This window comes from Papilio machaon, chromosome 22 (assembly GCF_912999745.1).
Source record: "Papilio machaon chromosome 22, ilPapMach1.1, whole genome shotgun sequence".
Lineage (NCBI taxonomy): Eukaryota > Metazoa > Arthropoda > Insecta > Lepidoptera > Papilionidae > Papilio > Papilio machaon.
The window spans coordinates 149,257-169,283 of NC_060007.1; the positions used below are offsets into that span (position 1 = coordinate 149,257).

Below are 20,027 nucleotides of genomic sequence, written 5' to 3' on the forward strand. Positions count from 1 at the left end.
GCGGCGGCGCTCCCCCGCTCCTCGGCGCGACGACTACTTTGTAAACATTAAACATTTAATACGCAAATAACATCATAAGCCACTTTAATTACGAATATTTATCTGCACCCAAATAACGTAAGCACATTTACACGTCCGTTTCGATCCAGTTTACAACATTATCTCTGCACGTCGCGGCCTCGACCCGCTTCCTCGGTCCGGAGCGCGCGGTCCGGCGCGGCCCCGCCCCAGAGGCGCCGCCTACACGCGCGTCCGGCGGAGGATCGCATTCCTCCAGTGGAGACTCGCCACAGCCGCGTCAGGGGCCGGGGGGTATTAGCTGCGCTCCAGACTCGCCTCCTCCTCCTCGCACAGTAGCCGGCGCACGCGGTTGCAGTCCGCGAGTGCGGGCCGCGCGGCCAGCGGGCCTCCCGCACCGCCCGCCTGCGGCCCGCCCCGCGCCGCGCCGCCCGGCTCGCCCGCCAGCAGCTCCAGCTTGCGCGACTCCGCCGTGCGCACGATGCACAGCAGCGCCGCGTACTTGTCCTGCAGCGCGCACTGGCGGGCCGCGTGCTCCTCTCCCGCGTGTCTCAGCGCGCGGCGCAGCTCGGCCAGTGCGGCGTCCCGCGCGCTCAGCGTCGTCTCCAGCTCGTGGGCGCGCGCGATCGCCGCCTCCGCGCGCGCCGCGTTCGTGTCCGCCTCGGCCTCGGCGCGGGCGAGTGCGGCGCGCAGTGCTCGCTCCTCGCTGGCGTTGCGCTCGGCGACCGCCCCGCCCGTGGCGCCGATGGCCGCGCGCGCCGCCTCGCTCAGCCGCGCCTCGCGCTCGGCGAGCACGAGCAGCTCGCGACGCAGACGACGTACATGCTCAGCGCGGCGCTCGGCGGCCAGCGCGGTGCGCGCGAGCATCTCGACGTGTCGCGCCGCCTCGAAGGACTCGCCCCGGGTGCGCTGGAGCTCGGCGACGTCGAGGGCGCGGCGCTCCTCCGCCTCGTGCAGCGCGGCCTCGGCGCGCAGTCTGGCGGCGGTCTGGTCGGCGAGCGCGGCCTGCAGCTGGGCCTCGCGCTCGCCGGCGGCGGCGGCTGCGGCGGCGTGCGCGGAGAGCGCGGGCGTGTCGCGCAGACGCGCGCGCAGCTCGTCGCGCTCGAGGTGTGCGGCGCGCAGCTGGTCGCGCAACGCGGCGTTCTGCAGCTCGAGCGCGCGCGCCTGGCGACAGCGGCCGAGCAGGCGGCGGTTGCGCTCGGCGTGGGCCTCGCGCCGCCAGCGCTCGTGCAGGAGCTGGGCGTGCGCGAGGGCCAGCTGTTCGGCCAGCTCGCTGTCGGCGCGCGGCGGCCGGCCCGCGTACAGATCCGCGAGGTACTTGTCCAGCCGCTCGCACGGCGACACCGTCTCCGGTGCGGTCTCCGCTTCCTAAAATATCAAATTTATAAATGAGTACTCTCGCGTCTGACCTTTAAATCATTCCTAGTGTTAGGTCTATCCGCTTTTAATTTTTACTATATTTTAACTTATATAATAACCTGTTTCCTGCCATCGCCTGTCAGGTTACGATAAAAGTCTCCTATGAGGAACTCGTATGGTGCTGGCCAGGTGTCTACAGTCTGCACGGCGACGGCGGCGGTGCGGGCGGCGGGGATGCGCGGGGTGCAGGAGGCGGCGCGGCGGGGCGGGGGAGCGGCGCGGCGGCGCGGGGCCCGCAGCGCGGCGAGCGGCGCGGCCAAGCGGCGCGGGTCTCGCGTCCGCGGCTCCGCGGCCTCGGCGTCGGGCCACGCGTCCTCGGCGCGGGCGCGGGCCGTCAGCTCCAGCACCTCGCGGTCCTCCACGTTGAGCGGTTCGCCGTCGAGCGCGGGCGCGGCGCGGCTGGGCTCGGGGCGCGCCACCGCCGGGGGCGGAGCCCCGCCGAACGGGACCGGCGACTCCACGGCCCTCCGTTCGAGCGCCACTCGGCTGAGGCGACTGGCGAACGCGTCGCCGGGCGGGGAGGTCTCCTTGCGCATCGGCGAGGGCGGCTGGGAGCGGCGGCCGATGGCGCGCACCGCCGCAGACTCGGTCGGAAAGCGGAACTGTGCGCGAGTTTCCTTCGCGGGCGTGTTCTCCGGCGTAGCCTCGACGGCGGCCTCCGGCGGCTCGACCGCCTCCGGCTCTGCGGGGAGCGGCGTGTGCGGGGCGGAGTCGGCGCCGCAGCGGTCGGCCAGCGCGAACCAGGGCTCGGTGCCGGGACGCAGGGAGGAGGCGGAGCGCGCCGCGTGCGCCACCGAGCCGGGCAGTGGGGAGGCGGGCGGCGGGGCGGGCGTGGGCGCGCAGGAGGCGGAGGCGGCGCGCTCCTCGGTGCGGTCGCGGGGCTGTATCGACAGACGGCGACTCTCGGCGACGACGTCGTGGATGTCGTGGCGGGCCCAGCGCGTGGTGTCGGCCTCGCGCTGCCGCGAGCCGGTGACGAGGGCGGGATGCAGACGCACGGAGTGCAGCAGCGGCGCCAGGCCGCGCTCCCACCAGTCTCGCGCGGGCGGGCCGGCGCATTCGCCGCGGAGCGTCTCCAGCAACGTGCAGGGGTGGGTGGCGTAGAGGGCGTGGAAGAGCGCGAGCTGGGCGAGCTGGAGATGCGCGCGAGCGGCGGGCGAGGGCGGAGGGTCGAGCGCGGCGGGGCGCAGCAGGGCGTCGGCGAGGTCGGGCCAGTGGGGCGCGGCGAGCGCGGGGGCGGCGTGCAGGAGGGCGGCCAGGGTGAGCAGCGCGTGCAGCAGCGGCAGAGGGTCGCGCTCGAGCCGAGCAGCGCGCAGTAGCGCAGACGCGAGCGGGTGGGCGGGCAGGCGGTGGAGCCAGGCGGGACGGCGTGCGACGAGCGGGGCGAGCGCGGCGAGGGCGTGGTGTCGCTGGGCGCGCTCGCCGCGCATCTGCTCTAGCAGGGCGTCGAGCAGATGGCGCGCGTGAGGTTCGGGCGCGCGGGCGAGCAGATCGAGTGCACGCGCAGCGCCGGTGCGAGAGTGGTAGAGCAGCAGCGCACGCGTGAGCCAGGGCTCGCGCACGGCGCCGTACAGCGCGCCCACGGCGTCGGCGGCGTCGCGCGACTCCAGCAGCGCGAACACCTCGCCGGCCTCGCACGCCGCCAGCATCTCCGACAGCCTGCACATCACAAGTTATATGAAATGCAAGAAAGAGCAGTGAATGAAGTTTCCACATATCCCCTTCCTATGTGTCCCCTCTTCAATACCCCTTCCCATCCTTTCCTAATAAGAAAAGGGTGTGTTGGTTGGATGTGGTTATCTCGGATCTTGAGAAAAGAAAATGCTGTTACTTGTTCGAAATTTATTAACGACTCGCCATCTTTTACAAAGGTCATAGATAATTGAATTGATAGTTTCGTTTAGATTATTGATCATAGAGTAAGTATAGATTATTATCTAACAGGATGGAAAGGCAAAGAGGACTAAAATTAGGCCTTCGGTACCACACTCATCAGACGAAACGCGGAATTGCTTCCACTTGACGCCTATCTTCTGTGTGGTCGTGGTATTGCACTGGTTGACCTGGCCCATTTGTGCACCCAACAAATATTGTTGTTGCGGGATCTACCACTGTTACCATCTATTGATTATTGACAGACAACCATTGTTTCATTCATTTGTAAATGGCTCCATATTATGCTGTAATCACATTATTTTGTTTCAATTGCTAGTAAACTAATGGTCCGGGAGCCAGCGACAGATTTTCATGACCAATCCCCTCCCAATCGAAAATTCGTAAAATGCATAAAGGACTTATACTATGAATACTCGCGATCGTCAGCTGCGACTCCGTGGGTGGGGTGGGCAGTGGCAACCTCCCAAACATGAATAAAAAGAATTTTTTTCAGTCATTTCCTCTCAAATAAAAATTTACCTGGTGATCGTTTATATGCTACTATGAAGGCTGCCACTGCCCACCCCACCCACCTAGTCGCAACTGACGGTCGCGAGTATTCATAGTATAAGTCCCTTATGCATTTTACGAAGTTTCGCTCGAGAGGAAATAATTGACCGAAAATGCACCTGGCTCCCGGACCATAACTATACTAGTTACAATTACTTTGTCATTGAATATGATTTTAAACAGTAAAAGAAATATCTGAGATTAGGTTGATGACATCTCATTGGTCTACATCATCATCAGCTCACTATACGTACCCACTGAGGGGCTCGGAGCATACCCTAAGTTAGGGGTGACTAGGCCACAGTCAACCACGCTGGCCCAGTGCCGGTTGATTTCTGAAGAATGTCGGACAAATGTACATATGTAATTCGAGAATCGAAAAACACATTGGTACATGGCAGGATTCGAACCCAGGGGACCTGCAGATTGCAAGTCAAGTGCTTAACCCCTGAGCCACCAACGCTCATTGGTCATTCATAATTGACCTACATAAAACTTTATAAATTATATGTTGTTTGTAATCTAATGATGATGACCTTGTAAGGCCTGTCAATGTCATAGTGGACAGATATAGTATCTACTGTAGGCATGTAGAGGAGGTTTTACTGCAAGTTGTTTTGTAAAGTGGAAAATGTATATAATAATAATATCTAGATTAAGTTAGATATTATTATTATATACATTTTCTGATATAAACTAAATTTTCAATATGAACTACAATACAATTTCTAACAATTGATGTTCAGATGTAAATAAACAAAGCTATATTAGGTTTACTCATATATTTATCCAGAGGTGAAGTAGGCAGCCGATAGTTAAAAAATAGGGGTGAAATTGGTGGCATGAAAAATTGTATCAATGTTGAACATTCATGTAAATGGCGTGATTCCTACAATAAATCATTTTCAATCAGCAATATAGCATGTTTTTAGGTTTTAGAATATAATGGTCCATAGGAGCCATTATACACAATTAACAAGATAACATTTTATTTATAACAATATAGTTAGTATTCTCTTAACAAAACAAACAGTAAATGTCAAATAGGAATGCTGTTGGATGCAAATACCAAATATTAAGGATTTTTATTAATTTGTATTGTTTATTTGGATGTTTTTTACTGTATCTTGGGACTATCTTACAAATTTAACAGTGAAAGTTTATCAAGCATTTCAACCAAGTTCTTAGTGAAACGCATTAATATTTACTTAAAATAACAATGATCTTATCGGAACGCAAAGTGCATCTCAGCGACGCGCAGTTCGGCGAATACATATTAAATATTTTATGTTATTTGCTTTTTTAAGGGTTTTGTTTGACACTATTTGTGGATACAAATACGGTAATACTAGACTGCGTGGCCCGTTGACTCGTCTAATAAAAACTTACCAACTAGTAGCTCGGAGAGATGATCCGTCCGGTACCGACGCTGGTGGAATTTTGATGTAGGCTTTATTTCGCTTTATAAAAGATAATTCTAATAATAACAAGCTAAATCATAACTAATAGAAAGTGTTATTTTGCAGAACAAGCTAGCTTTTCTTGTTCTTTCTTGTATAAAATAATCATTCAATTCCAGTATGACAAATTAAAATGATAATCACAGACAAATGACAATGACATCCACATATGACGACAGTGACAGCCGGTTGACAATTTAATGCAATGTTACAAGTGAAAATAAAAAGAAATGAAAAATGATTCATTAAAATTCAAAAATTCAAGTTTACATTGAACAGTTAAGCTAAGAAACTTTATGGATACAATAGGGTTACTTTCATAAGTATTGATCTCGAGGATCCTGCTCTTTCTATTTTTTTTTATAAAATTTGTTAGACGGTTGAAAATGATTTTGATGCGTTTTTGATTATTTTGTAATTTTTTATAAGGTAAGGAGGCAAACGAACACCAAGGCGACCAACGACGACCATCAGACGAACTGCAGACGCATTGAGGTAAGTTTAAGGTGATGGTAAGCTCGTTTCTCGAAGGACCCTAAGTTTGGTAATATCGCCAAGGACAGACCATTCCATAACACGGCTGTGCGTGGCAGAGAGATACAGGATAACCGCACTATTGCGGAATGCCAGCTATCCAGATGGTGTGGATGGTACTTGACGGTTCATACTTAAAAGTAGTAGTAATCATGCATTAATAATTTCCTACTTCTATATTACTTTGATAAAGCACTTTAAATAATCTTCAGATTGTTTGTTTTGTAATTTTTTTTCGCATAAATCAAAAGTTATTTTTCCATCATCGAATGTGGGTAACACAAAACAAAATTGTCTGTCACTTGTCAATTGTCAACTGCAGACTAGAATTGATCAATAATTTTGCGAAAACTTCAAAGACTAACCTAAAATGTTATAATGAATGAAATTTTAGCTATATATTTGCTAGATATGTAAGAAAAGAAATATAAATTGTTAAACTATTTGCGGAAAAGTGTAGTTATCTTTTATTTACAGTGATATGATATCAAATATGTTAAGAGCTGTTTCTAGTATTTATATTGAGAGCCAGGCTTTGGCGACCACTAGACGTGATGTTTTTAAATTATTTCGTAAGTTTCATCCCATCTTAAAATAATGATAAGTCTTACTGCAGTCATAATTCAATTAAACTTCTGCATAAAATAATAGCATTATGACAAAAACCAAGATTTGTTACTAAATTGTCGTAAGATTTCTAAATTAAGTTTCCAACGAGAAAATACTCTGGTATTAATACGTTGTTTCTATAATATATATTTTTTTTCAATACTATGTTAAGTGTAAAATTTTCATCTTCTAGGCACTGCAGGTTATGCTGGTATATCCACAAACCAGGTAAATAATATTTTCAAATTCATATTGGTTATAGTTTCTTTTGATTTTCAATAATGTTTTTAACCTGTGTAATTATCTATGCAAGCAACCAAGGAAAATAAGGAAATATAAAACGGTAACTGCATTATTCTGCTTAGAAAATATACAGCTAACATTAAATTTTTATAATATTTTAAATATTGGTGTTTTTTAGACAGTCCTGACGGAAGTGAGTCCACAAACAAAGTCTGCTGTATCATCAGTGGATTCTCCTGCACATTCGGCACCTCCACCACCACCACCCCCACATCCACCTCGCAGAGGATGGGTCGCCGCTGCGGCTTTTGCACTCACAGCTTCAGTTGGAGGAGTATGTTGATTTTTTTAACACATGCAAGTTAATGCAGTGTAACATATTAATAAAGATAGTGATATTGTTTCATGTTTTGGTCTATATATTTTCAAAATGTATTTTTAATTCATCTTATATTTTTAATAAAAAAGTGATAAGTGAATATGTTGTGGCAGGTGTATTTCATTCGGAAGCTGAACACATCAGAGGAGCAGCCATTGACTGAAAGTGAGTGTCTTCATTTGTATTAATTGCATAACGTTTGAATAATTTGTGAATTTTACTGTATTTGTCAACCATATTTTAAAAGCCCATTTGTAATATTTGTGTAACAGAAACAATAGTGGAAGTAACAGAGAAGGAGGACCCACCGATTCCGGCGACTCCCGAGGGCCTGCCGCAGCATGTGGATTACCTTGTGGTGGGTGCGGGCACAGCGGCATTCGCGGCGTTGCGGGCCATCCGCAGCCTGCGTCCCGACGCCCGCGTGCTGCTGGTGGGCGACGAGCTCGCCCTGCCGTACATGCGCCCACCCCTCACCAAGGAACTATGGGGGGAGCCGGAGCTGGCCAAGAAGGCGGTAGATCCAGACACCTTAATATTCACACAGTGGAACGGCAAGAAGAGAAGGTCAGCGATAGATAATAAACAATGGAATGTTTTTTGTTTAAAACACTACTTGTTTTGTAAACAAAATATGTGGATGTGTTCAGGTTAGCGTACGAGCCGAGCGTATTTTACACGCCGACGGAGAAGCTGCGCGAGGGCGCGGCGGGCGCGGGCGTGGCGCGCGGCTGGAGCGTGCGCGCGCTGGACGTGGGCGCGCACGAGGCGCAGCTGTCCGCCGCCGGGCACTCCGCCACGCTCACCTACGGCAAGTGCCTCATAGCCACAGGTGCGTGTTGTATCAACTGGGACGTAGACGCGAATGTGACTGGACGGTGTAATGGTGTGTGTATGTGGTGTGCAGGCGTGCGCAGTGCGCGGTGCCCGGCGCTGCGAGGTGGGCGCGAGGCGGGGCTGGTGCTGGGCGTGCGCACGGCGCGCGAGGCGGCGCGGCTGGCGGAGCGCGTGGCGCGTGCGCCGGCGGGCGAGGTGGCAGTGGTGGGCGGCGGCGCGTACGCCTGCGAGCTGGCCGCCGGGCTGGCGCATGCGCGTAAGCTCCTCTAAACTTTACTTCTTTACGTATATCGCTATACTTCTTATTCGAATCAGCGACTGCGACGAATTTTGATCAAAGGTTTAAATGGCATGTAAAATAGAATATATTTTTTCATGGTGTAAAATGTGTCGCGTGCAGTGCGCGAGACGGACAAGTCGGTGGTGATGGTGTACAAGGAGGAGGCGCCGCTGGCGCAGCTGCTGCCCCGGCACCTGGCGCTGGACGCCGCGCGCCGCCTGCGCCGCCTCGGCGTGCGTTTGTTGCCGCACAGTCAGTATCGAGTTTCATATAACTATTTAATGGACGAGAAGAATTTGAAAGTCTGCGGTGGGATTAATGAGGTCATCTCTCACAGCGGAGGTGACGGACAGCAGTGTGAGCTCGGACCGCGTGCGGCTGCAGCTGGCGCGGCTGGCGGGCGAGGATGGACAAGGGGAGGAGCTGATCACGGAACGAGGGGCGGAGCGCAAGCTGGAGGCGGGGGTGGTGGTGGAGTGCGTGGGCAGCGAGCCCAACGTGGAGGTGGCGCGCGCCGCGGGGCTGGAGGTGCACCCCGAGCTGGGGGGTGTGGTGGTGAACGCGGAGATGCAGGTGAGCGAGCGACAGAGTGGGGTTGCGCGGTGTGGTTGTGTCGGAGGCGCAGTGCAGTGTTTGTCGTGTGTCAGGCGCGCACGGACGTGTTCGCGGCGGGGGACGTGGCGTGCTACTTCGAGCCGGCGCTGGGGCGGAGGCGGGCGCTGCGGCACGACCACGCGGTGGCGTCGGGCCGGCTGGCGGGCACCAACATGGCCGGCGACAGCCCGCGCGCCTACACGCACCAGCCCATGTTCTGGTCCGACATCGGCCCCGACATCGGCATCGAGGTCTCTATCTCAACAAACACGACATATATTACATAATATTTACTTGATATGTGAGATATGACATGTCGGTGCTACGTTTTAGGCTATCGGCATTATAGATGCCCGGCTGCCAACAGTGAGCGTGTTCTGTGAGGACGCGGTCAGCGAGGAGGTCTCACAGGACAAGAAGCAGGCGGTGGCAGTGAGCGAGGAGGCGGGGGCGGGGGCGGGGGCGGTCCAGCATGAGGTGGGCGGGGCCGGGGCGGGGGCGGGCGAGCGGCACTACGAGCGCGGGGTGGTGTTCTACATGCGCGAGGAGCGCGTCGTGGGCGTACTGCTGTGGAACTTGTTCAACAGGATGCACGTCGCCAGACAGGTGAGGGCGGGGTGGGGCTGAGGCGGGGGCGGGGGCTGGGGCTGTAATTCCACAGCATCTTGTTTGATTCGGAAATACAAAATTGAAAAAGATTTATGTGAAGTGAGAGGTTGTGTTTGTGTGCAGGTGCTGAAGCAGGGCCACTTCGAGGACCTGCTGGAGGCGGCCAAGCTGTTCTCGCTGCACGAGCCCGAGTGAACGATGCATTTATACTTAACTTGTAAATAGTATTGAATAAACATAAATGACGCACATTACTTGTTTCATTTGCACAACCAGCGGTTCATACAACAGCAGCGGTTCTATATAACAACCGAGGCTTGACACATTTAATTGCAATGAAAGTAGACGAGTCGTTAGTTTCATGACAAAAATAAGGCCAACGTATTCAAGCACTTTTACAAATTGATCAAGTTAAATTGGGGACTCGACTAAAAGCTAGTTAAGATGAACAATCGTATTAATTGGGTAAGTTGTTACGACGCGACGCTTCCGCACGTCGAGAGCATAAATTGACTTAAACTTCGAAGTTTTGTCAACTTAAATCTGACAAACTTTAAAGATTAATGATACCTTTTGTTGCACGTGTTTTATTAGCAAATTGTTTCGATCCTATCATTCGTGAATCAGATAAAGTCAGCGAGATGATAAAAAAATAGTTTTTATTTTTTCAAAATGAAATCAAATTTTGTGGCCAGTGCTAAAAGTTTTCGAATAGCCTCAGGAATTTACTATAAGCTTTTTAACAAATAATTATTTTACATGAATTTCAAATAAAACAACACAACATTCCGTTATTCACAAAATGCAAAAAAAAAAACAAAACAATTGAGAATGGAGATTTTTGCAAGGATTTTTTCTAACTAATAGCAGGCACGAGACAGGTCGTGAGATATCACTGTAAAAAACAAGGGTCTTATTGGAAAAGTGTCAAGTCGTAAGCCCTCGCGTGCCGTGCGCCTTTGTAATCCTGTCTAAGACTGTCATACAGTACGTATTTTTTAAACTAAAAACAAGAATATTACGAAAGTTATTTATATTACAAAGACCATATTATTATGGAATACCTAAAGCTTAGTCCATTTTATTTAGGGAACGCTGCGCTGTAAGTTGGTGAGATTTATCCTGTTTCCGGGAATATTAAATGTCATCGTACTAAATAACTGAAGGCTTGTTAACACAGTTAGTAACTACACTTTTACTTCGATTTAGCTTTCTTGTAAAGAACATAGTTCACTTGTACAATGCAGTAAAAAAACAAATACAATCAATATATAGTAAAATCGGAACGCAAAGAAACGACTTCCGAACTGCCGATATTACATTAGACGTGATTTAATTAAAAGTTTTAACCGCGCCTTCGCCCGCTTGCCGTATGTCGTATGCCGCTGATTGTTTGTGAACAACTTCATTGCCAGACTCACTACTTATATTTAATTTACTTTTGGTTCACGTTTTCTGTTTTTAAACTATTACAGTTTTTTAAAGTAACTAAACGGAACGAAGCGCATGCTTTTTCGCGCTTTTTTTGTAAAATAAAATTTAGTAATAATTATTACTATTTTACTAAATTTATGGATAAAAAGACCGAGCGTTTAAACAGTTGTCCTAATGTGTAATGTGACCACAGTTAGCGAGCAACATTTAGTAACAAAATAAATAATAAAGACGATTTGAGTTTGTTGGAAGGTAAAAGAGCCAAGATCCAAGATATAGGAATGAACCAAAGGGTAACAGATGAGGACGGAACTTGTGGAATTTCATTGATAAGTTTGAAAATATTAAGTCCAATATGACGCGAGGTGATCTCAGTAGTAGGTTAACTTTGTATGTTGATAGAGGCGAGATGAAAATTATTCTGCGGAGTGTTAAAAACGAATAGGCAATGCATTTCAAGATTTGTAATGTTCTTTGAATATCGAATTACAATAGTATTCCTGGAAATTGGAATATTTATCAATTTTATAACAAATCAAATATTAATGACAAATATATTTGTATTCATCCCAATATATATTTATATCAAGTGACGTATATTTTTCCTCAATTGTATATGAAAGGACTTTCCCTATCGGAAGGCGGTTCGGCGCGCATATCCCGCGTGTTTGCGTATATAACAAACAAACAAATACAAAGTTTGATTGGAGAGGCGCGACAAATTGAATTTACTCACGCAACGTTGAAGCGCCGCGTTATTATTTACTTATTAACAGAAAAAGACAAAGTTTAATTTAACTCAATATTGTTGTTTTACATGGATAAATAGATCCGACTAACTAAAATAAAGAACTAATGTTACACGAAATAAATAAATAAATAAATGAAATGAATAGTTCAAAAGACTAATATAGATTGTTCAGCCAAAAATACTTAATTTCTTTGTTAAATTTAAAACTATATAAGTATTTACACTAATTATTTCAATCAAACTTTACACATTCCTACATCTCGTTGTTAACGTTACTTTCCGCGCTACATTTCTTTCGCCTAAATTTTTACTTTACAAAAAGGCAAAGGTCTTAGTGGCCAGTTAAGTAAGTAAGCCACCTCTTTGGTAGAATCTTTAATTCTGCATTCAACAAAACTATACAACTACAAAGAAGTTTAGTCCTTGTTGAGATGTAGACTGCAGCTTGCTGATGTTAACGGTATACATTTACTTACATTTTAAATATATGTATTTATTTCATTTTTTATTGTTTAAATTATTTGATAGAAGAAGTGCTTTGAATGAAGGCATATCGTACAATTGTGGGGAGCTAAAATGGCGCTTCTGCGGTTACTATCATGGCAAGTTAAAGAACATTAAATGGACTGTTTTATGCAAAATATATTGCACAATTTAGTTTGTAATAATGCCTCTTTAGAGTGTTAATGATGCCGTTATTTTTAGTTTAGACTTTTAAGTACTTAATTACAACCTCTTAGTGCATTTAGCAGAAATAAGAAACTCAAATGAAATCTGACCACAATTTTCTTATTATTGTATTTAAATAAAGAAAGAATATCAATTTACATTGTAATTAAATAAAGTTACGTCGTTTACTTTATGCATAAAATCAGATTATGGCTTTCGTCTCGCAGTCTTCGCCGTCGCACTACAAAAGAAGTACCTAAGCTTAGTACTTATTATTTTCAAAGATTTAATGCTGATAATAAAACAAACTACATCGTTTAAACAGATATTCATTGATGTGTGATGAAATATTAGTTTGATTAAATATTATATTTGAAATAAGCAAGTAATTTTGCAACATTTTATAGCTGCCATTGTAATTATGAACCCCTGTACTTACTTTAGGTGTACATCCCACGCCGCTGCACTAAAAAAAAAATATTAATCTTTTCTTAGCAAAGAATTAAGAAGAGAAAAATTTAAGTATCGTTAATATAAAAAAAAATTGAGATTTGTTATAAATGTTTAGGAAGTAGGATTATACCGAATATTAATTTAATTGTGGTATTTAATAGTAAATAAACAGAGCAAAGAGAAGTGCGGAAAATAAATTTGAAAGAGATAAGTGTTGGCTAGATACAAAGCTTACAGTTGCCACGCACTGCTTGCCGATGCACTGGGTTCCAGGTTAAAAAAAAAACATTTTCATAAGTGTACAATTATCTATTTCGTTTAATTTTTTATAATTTTTTTAAAAAAAATTTTATATATGACAAAAATATAATAGAACTTAGTTTAATTTGAGTGTTTAAAAAGATTTTTTGCTTGTGTTAAATATTTCAGTTCATTTTATAAAAGTAAATATAATATAAAATAATAACATACTTGAGATAGACATGAAGGTCCATTACACTGTAAACGAAGACATCATCTCTCGTTATTGAATATACAGTCGAACCTAGATAAGCGAGAGTCCAAGGGACCGCATTATTTTCCTGATTTATACACCGGGACCGTACAATGACTCTCGTTTATCCGATATATATACGATATGACAATAATAATAAATAATTGCATACCATAGTTATACAGGAAGGTGCGTCACACTGAAATTTTATAATAGTAATACCTCATTTAAAATATTTACTCTTTAAATTTAAATATAAAATGTATAGATCTTGCCTAAGTAGTAATTTTGCTTCAAACATTTTCACTTGTACGATGAAAGAAGATTTTAATTAAGACTTAAATAATTTTAAATAACTGCTATTGGTAAATTTAAATTTCTTCAACTTCGCATTTGAGCTCACTTTTCAATAGTTCTATAGAATTAATTAATTATTTTTCTCTATTCATACTCGTGTCATCAACAATTTGGAAGCAATAAATAAAAACAAGACATACTTTTGCCGTACAACCATACGATGTGCACTGAAATAAATAAATTAATGAAATAATTATTCTACAATAGAATATAAGACTCGTTTCCACCAAGCGACAACCCGCTCTAATGCAAATTGGTACTATTTTTTCAAATAAAACAATATTTTTTTCTTTACCGTAGCTTCACATCTCGTATCTAAGTATATCTGTAAAACATATATTAATTATGAGTTGTTCACGTTATTCTTCAACTTTATTTTATTACTAGCTGTCGACCGTGACTCCGTCCGCGCGGAATTAAAAAAAAACACTTAATAAGTGCCTATGTGTTCTTCCAGATTATGTTCTACATGCTGTCCATTGTTGAGTCGTTCTGGAGATACCTTCAAACAAACATCCATCCATCCATCCATCTATCTATCTAAGTTTTCGCATTTATAATATTAAGTAAGATACAGTATCAGTTTGTTGAATTGTGTAAAAAATGACAGTCAGTCTTACCCCTGCGGTACAATTGCCGCCGGTACACTGAAAAGAATCAAAATTAGTTGATTGTTAAAAATAGTCTCTAACTAAAGCAATTGTATTAATATTTTGCTAAATACAACATATTATAAAGAACATTGTTTTCGTACTCTTATATACAGATATAAAGACTATATACTGACCCATGCTTTGCAGCCGAGTGTTACTGCAGCCTGAAAACGTTACAAATGATTACTAAACAGTATTATTTAACTATCAAAATGTACAAAGTATTTCTTTCCTTCCTATTTAGTATTCAAATATGCGTATATTTCAGTTACCTGGTAACACACGACATAGGAAACGACCAAGGCAAGAGTTGACAGCCGCATTCTGACCGCTGATTGATAATTACATGCATTGACTGCGTTAAATTACATTCTCGTATCTCTACAGATATTAATTGATGGTTCATTAAATTGATAAGACGTTGTTATGTCACTAAAAGCGAAAAAGATAATTTACTTTATGAGAAACAGTCTTATCTAATTTCGACAACATCTGGAATGAGTTATTCTTCACAATAAATGTTTTACCTTTGCCTCATCTTTTTTTTTTAAAGGAGAAGGGAAGCAAACGAGAAATGGATCTGAAATTATTTAATCAGACGCCCATGGACATCCAGACGCCCATCATGTACTCGAACAAATTGTTGTTTTACCTGGAACTAGCGGTCGTCTGCGACTTCATAACCTATAAATACCTGATCAAGTTCCATCAAAATCAGTCCAGCCGTACTGGAGATTATCCTGAACAAATGCGGCCTTGCGGACAGACAAATAGACAGGGAGATACATATTTAAAAAAATTATTTTACGAATTATAAATTTTTGATATTACATACAGACATACCAATTTTATTAATATGTATAGAATCATAAAGCTCTTTTTCACCTATTTCTAAGAATCTTTTGAATTCGTTTCAATATTTCTCAGTTTGTATAGCGATTCCAATATTGCCTTCAATGTTTGTGACGTCTAAACATCGAACGTATTGCTTATTGGATTTAATGAAATGCTTTGAAAAGGTTTTAATATATACAACAGTAATAATGTTTTATTACTTGGAATTTCTTAACGGCAACGTATTAAAAGTCACAGGTCACGTGAATGACGCTACACAAATGCATCGATAATAAACATGAACGATCCAATACAGCGTTGAACAGACTTTTGATTCAGACAGACGTAGATAGAAGGATAACAATTCTTGAGGCATGAAAAAAGAGGGATAAAATACTCCGAATCATGTAAGATTAGGTACTTTGTTTTATCATATGCATTGTTCATTCGATTACCAGCAGCCGGGGATGTTCCCAATGTAGAGCAAACAAAGGCGTAATGAAGAGACATACATTGATTGTTACGGACGCCTCTTTTTCGCTGGCAAATTAAACACTTCTGTTGGTTGATACGATTTGTAGTCAGAAAAAAAAATCTCATCATTTACTATGTTTAGGGTTCAGGAAGATCGTGATAATATTATTTTATTAATATTAAGAAGTTCAAAAGAAAAAAACGAAAGTTGATCATGTTGAAAATAGTACAAGTTAAAATTGTTGTAATAAATTCATATTTTAATGAAGAAATGATGGCAAATGAACAAAATAATCAAATAGCAGGCAAAGTATGATGTATTGTACATTCATTAAGCATAAGGGAGTCTTGAAATCAACGTAAATGAGTCCCCGCACGACGTCGCACGTTTCGCGAACACGCAGCGCGGGTTTTTACGTGAAATCTGTGAAATTACCAAAACCAGTCCCCGCTTCAACCCCACCAACCCCTCCACGTTGTTGAATATTCAGTAAATTGCCTCAATTTAATTTTAACTAAAGGTAAACATTTGACAGACGTCTCTCGCAGACTGACAGTTATATTTATTCGTAGTGAATAAACCTTTCTATATGATTCTTATGAATAAGTTATTTACTTTTCATATCTGGATGGTTTCAGTAAAAGTAAGTGACTTGGAACAGATTTTTAGCAGTACGTATGTATATTTACTATGTGAGTTGAATTTCGGATCTACGAAATAAGCATTTTGAATTGCTAACCTATATGATGTATATATAACCCTAGCGCTTTGTTGTTAATAAAAAATGTTGAAAATTAAATTATATTTAATCAGCAAAGAATTATTACGTTTTACGACATTTTCCATTTAATTTCATGCAATATTTCTGAAAACTTTTTCACATAATGTAAAGGCGTCTTCAAACCACTGAACCGTTAAAATATCAAATGCTTATGTCGTACACCGCGCCGTGCATAGAGTGAAAGAATGCACTCGCATTCTGCACAAAGCTCGATTAAATACTTTTTCATCAATCTATTTTCTATATTTTATCCAATGCAGTAAAACAACCAGATGGTGTATTTATTTCAAACCTAATTTACATTGTATTCGAAGGCAGCGGCAGGTAGTTACTGCATCAACATTTTTTGTCTGCCAGTTCACAATTCAGTTTGTTCCACGTAATCTCCGGAACTGATCGATTTTGAAGGGTCTTTTCCACGAAGGTAGTTGATGTATGTTTGAGTAACTTAGGCTACATTTTTTTTAATAAAAGCTTTTAATTACGAATACTATAGCTTGCTACCAATAATTATATTATTTAAAATAAGCATTTAACTACTAATTGCATTGCTTAAAACCAAGCCCAGTATTCATGTGAAATCCCACGGCACTGAGACTATGGTTAAAAATATTGTTGTTTCTATTTTTTTAAAGAGAATCGGAAAGATAAAAATAAGAGTTTCACTAAAACTATATAAAACAATTACTTATAGTAAAATTAGACACATTAAATTGTTATCAGAATTCTTTAAAATACATAGTTCAAAAATATGGTTACAAATAAGTAACGTTATATTGATTTACAAGTTAAATTAATCTTTAAAAAGACTCTATTTGAAATAGACAACTGTAAGCACTGAATTATATAGCACACAAGTTGTAAGTTCGTTACGGGAACTGGAACGTGATGTCAGTTGGTCCCGCGGCCTCGGTGCTGATTAGGACAATAGCGCCACATAACATGACGGAGCAAGTCGACAACTTTTAATTAACACATCGTACAAAGATAGGTACCGCGAAAGTGATATCATATCATATTAATATTTATACATATAAATTAAATATTAAAATTATTTTTACTATTATCATCGTTAGAGGTACTACTGCCGCGTGTGGTCTTGAGCCTTTTTGTTACGAGCATTAGAAAAATCCAGCCATCTTAATTTCCACTCTACGTCTTATATATGTGTCTACTATGTACATACTCAATATCCGAAACTGGAATGATAATTTTGATGAAATTTCGTAACCTTGTGTAATCGATCCAAACTAATGTCAGAATTTTTATTTTTCACATTAACATTTTGTAAATAGTGCTCCCGGGCATCGTTTTTGTCCTTTTACATAAATGTTTAATTTTTTATTGGTTTTGCTAAGTTAAATAAAGTTTAATAGTTAATAAAATTATAATACATCAAGACATAAATTCAGTAATTTCAAAAATCGATTTTTAGAATATTAGAGAATGGAACGGAAAATTTAAGGTATGAAGGTACATAGTGATGAAACTTCGATCTCAATAAATTTTCAACAAAACGTTCCCTTCGACCGGCTCTTTTCAGACTCTTCAATAAATTGTAAGTTCACTCCAGTGTAAAATGTACTTTTAGGTTCTCTTTTTGATTGAATCTTATTATTCAAGTAGAAAAATGACAGTAAATTTGATTATGACGTAACAGAAGGACGATCCGGAGAAGGGGAGCTTATTTTCCTTCTCAGAAATGAATTTTCCTTGACCCTCAAATATTTTTATATAACAGTGAAACATTATCTGGTTGTTTGTCTGGCACAATTTTTTTCCAAATTAGAAAATAATAAAGATACGATATAATACAAAAATAATAACGAAGCTTTAGACGAAAATTCATAAGTTTGTCACGTTTGTTGTCTTGAATATTTACTTTGTTGTATTAGTGATAGTCATTATTTATATTAAACAAATTAATTGAAATTTTTTTAACATAACCAAAAAAAGTTAAGTTCACGAGTTTGGTTGAAAAAAAAAACGAATAACAGATTAAACGACTATCACTTTGCTCCTGCAAATAACAAAGCAATTAAAACAAAATCATCTTCAGCCTTTTTCTGTCCACAGCTGGAGAGACCTCAGACTATTAAATGTGCAACCAAAATTCACAGAAATTCCATATGATGTTTAAAGAAGTATGTATAATATCTTACAGTGGGTTTTCACTGCATTGACACTTGTATTAATACATATAATCATCCCTAACATTATCTTTCAAAATCAACAGACAACAAATTTCAGAATTACCAAGTTTTATTTGAACACATTCAAGTGACTGGAGTACGAATTATAAATAAACAACAGTTCGTTATATCGATAAGCAGAGCTGGGCATTAACTCGTTAATCCGTTAATCGTTAATTAACGAAGTTAACATTTTGCTTAACGGATTAACTTTTAAGTTAACTTCAAAAAGTGTTAACGTTTTTGTTAACTTCCGTTAATAAAAGTCCGTTAATCGTTAAATTAGAAACTTGGAGACGTGCTGTCATTTCGTTTAAATTACGCGCCACGCCACGCTTGTAAGTTCCACTATGTTGGGCGACTGTTGGCAACTCGAACGGTGAACGAACGAGTTGATAATTGATATATGTGAAGTTCGCGTGCAACTGTGATGCATCAGAGCGTCCGGGGAAGACATGACCAACAGGACAAAATCAAAAGAAGGTTCAAAATAGTATATTTCATTACGAGTATATAAAAGCACGAGTATGTAATAGTCCACATTCCGAACGCTCTTCGTCCCTGCAATACCCTCCGATCCCTTTTTGAGCAATTGTATTAAAACAATTTTTACTCGTGCTTTTTCTTTAGCTTTTCCAAACTCGTGCGTTCTCTTTCCTAACTGTCAAAATAATGTCTATTAAAAAGAAAAAACCAACCACGAAGTTTTTACAAAAAAATCATTGAAGTTTTTATGATTCATGCAAATATTTCTAAAAAGAAGCTGCTAATTTGTTACAATATCAGATTTAATGATTTGCTTCAATGGATTAGGTTAGGTTTCATTTTATTTCACGTCATTAAATTTAATTTTCATTTCATATCAACAAAAATAATCTACTGAAGACTTGGCCGTTTGGGCATAGTTCCCTTTGCCTACCCAGAATGGGTGAAGAAAACAAAAAAATAAATCTCTGTTTGTATTCTTTTACATTTGGTGCCATTTTTCAAACATTTTAGTTAATTGAGTTTATTGTGTTTTATTATTCTATTAAATTGCTTTATTTTTTCGCAACTGTATTAAAATAGTTGTTTAGTACACGTGCGGAACTGTTATTACAACTTGTCCCAACTGTCAACCCTCACCTTCGGCTGCGCCTCGGCTCGGGTAGACATTTGTCGGAACTCTTTACAATGACGGGCTTTCCGCACTCGTAATGAAATATACTATAATGCATTCATACTTGTCTCCGATACTAATTTGTTATAGAATGTATAGTCAAATTACTATTTTAAACAAGTGTCGCCACATAAGTGTGAAAGTAGTATGTATAATTTTGGTATGGTTAACTGTTAACGATTAACTTTAACTTGCGTTAAATTTTCGAGAATTTAACGCTTTAACGATTAACGAAGTTAATTTTTTAATTAACGAATTAACGATTAACGAAGTTAACTTTTCGATTAACTGTGCCCACCTGTGTCGATAAGTATAATAATTTAATAAACTCGTATCAAATTACAACGTT

At 42.2% G+C, this 20,027-nt stretch overlaps 2 protein-coding genes across 2 annotated transcripts; one reads left to right on the forward strand and one right to left on the reverse strand.

Annotated features, from left to right (window-relative positions):
- Positions 1-315: 315 nt before the first annotated feature.
- On the reverse strand, positions 316-5,512 carry LOC123722246 (hamartin). The gene is made up of 3 exons (XM_045683417.1): positions 5,272-5,512; positions 1,497-3,096; positions 316-1,377 (listed from the first exon to the last, which is right to left on the reverse strand). Exons 2-3 carry the CDS (start codon positions 3,084-3,086, stop codon positions 316-318), a joined length of 2,652 nt encoding a protein of 883 aa, XP_045539373.1. The 5' UTR covers positions 3,087-3,096; positions 5,272-5,512.
- Positions 5,513-6,233: 721 nt separating this feature from the next.
- Positions 6,234-9,678, forward strand: LOC106715105 (apoptosis-inducing factor 1, mitochondrial). The gene is made up of 12 exons (XM_045683418.1): positions 6,234-6,448; positions 6,679-6,713; positions 6,907-7,062; positions 7,221-7,272; positions 7,380-7,674; positions 7,758-7,939; positions 8,015-8,200; positions 8,345-8,476; positions 8,562-8,797; positions 8,872-9,069; positions 9,152-9,424; positions 9,551-9,678. The coding sequence occupies exons 1-12, from the start codon at positions 6,358-6,360 to the stop codon at positions 9,620-9,622; spliced, it is 1,908 nt and encodes a 635-aa protein (XP_045539374.1). The 5' UTR covers positions 6,234-6,357; the 3' UTR covers positions 9,623-9,678.
- The last annotated feature ends 10,349 nt before the right edge of the window (positions 9,679-20,027 follow it).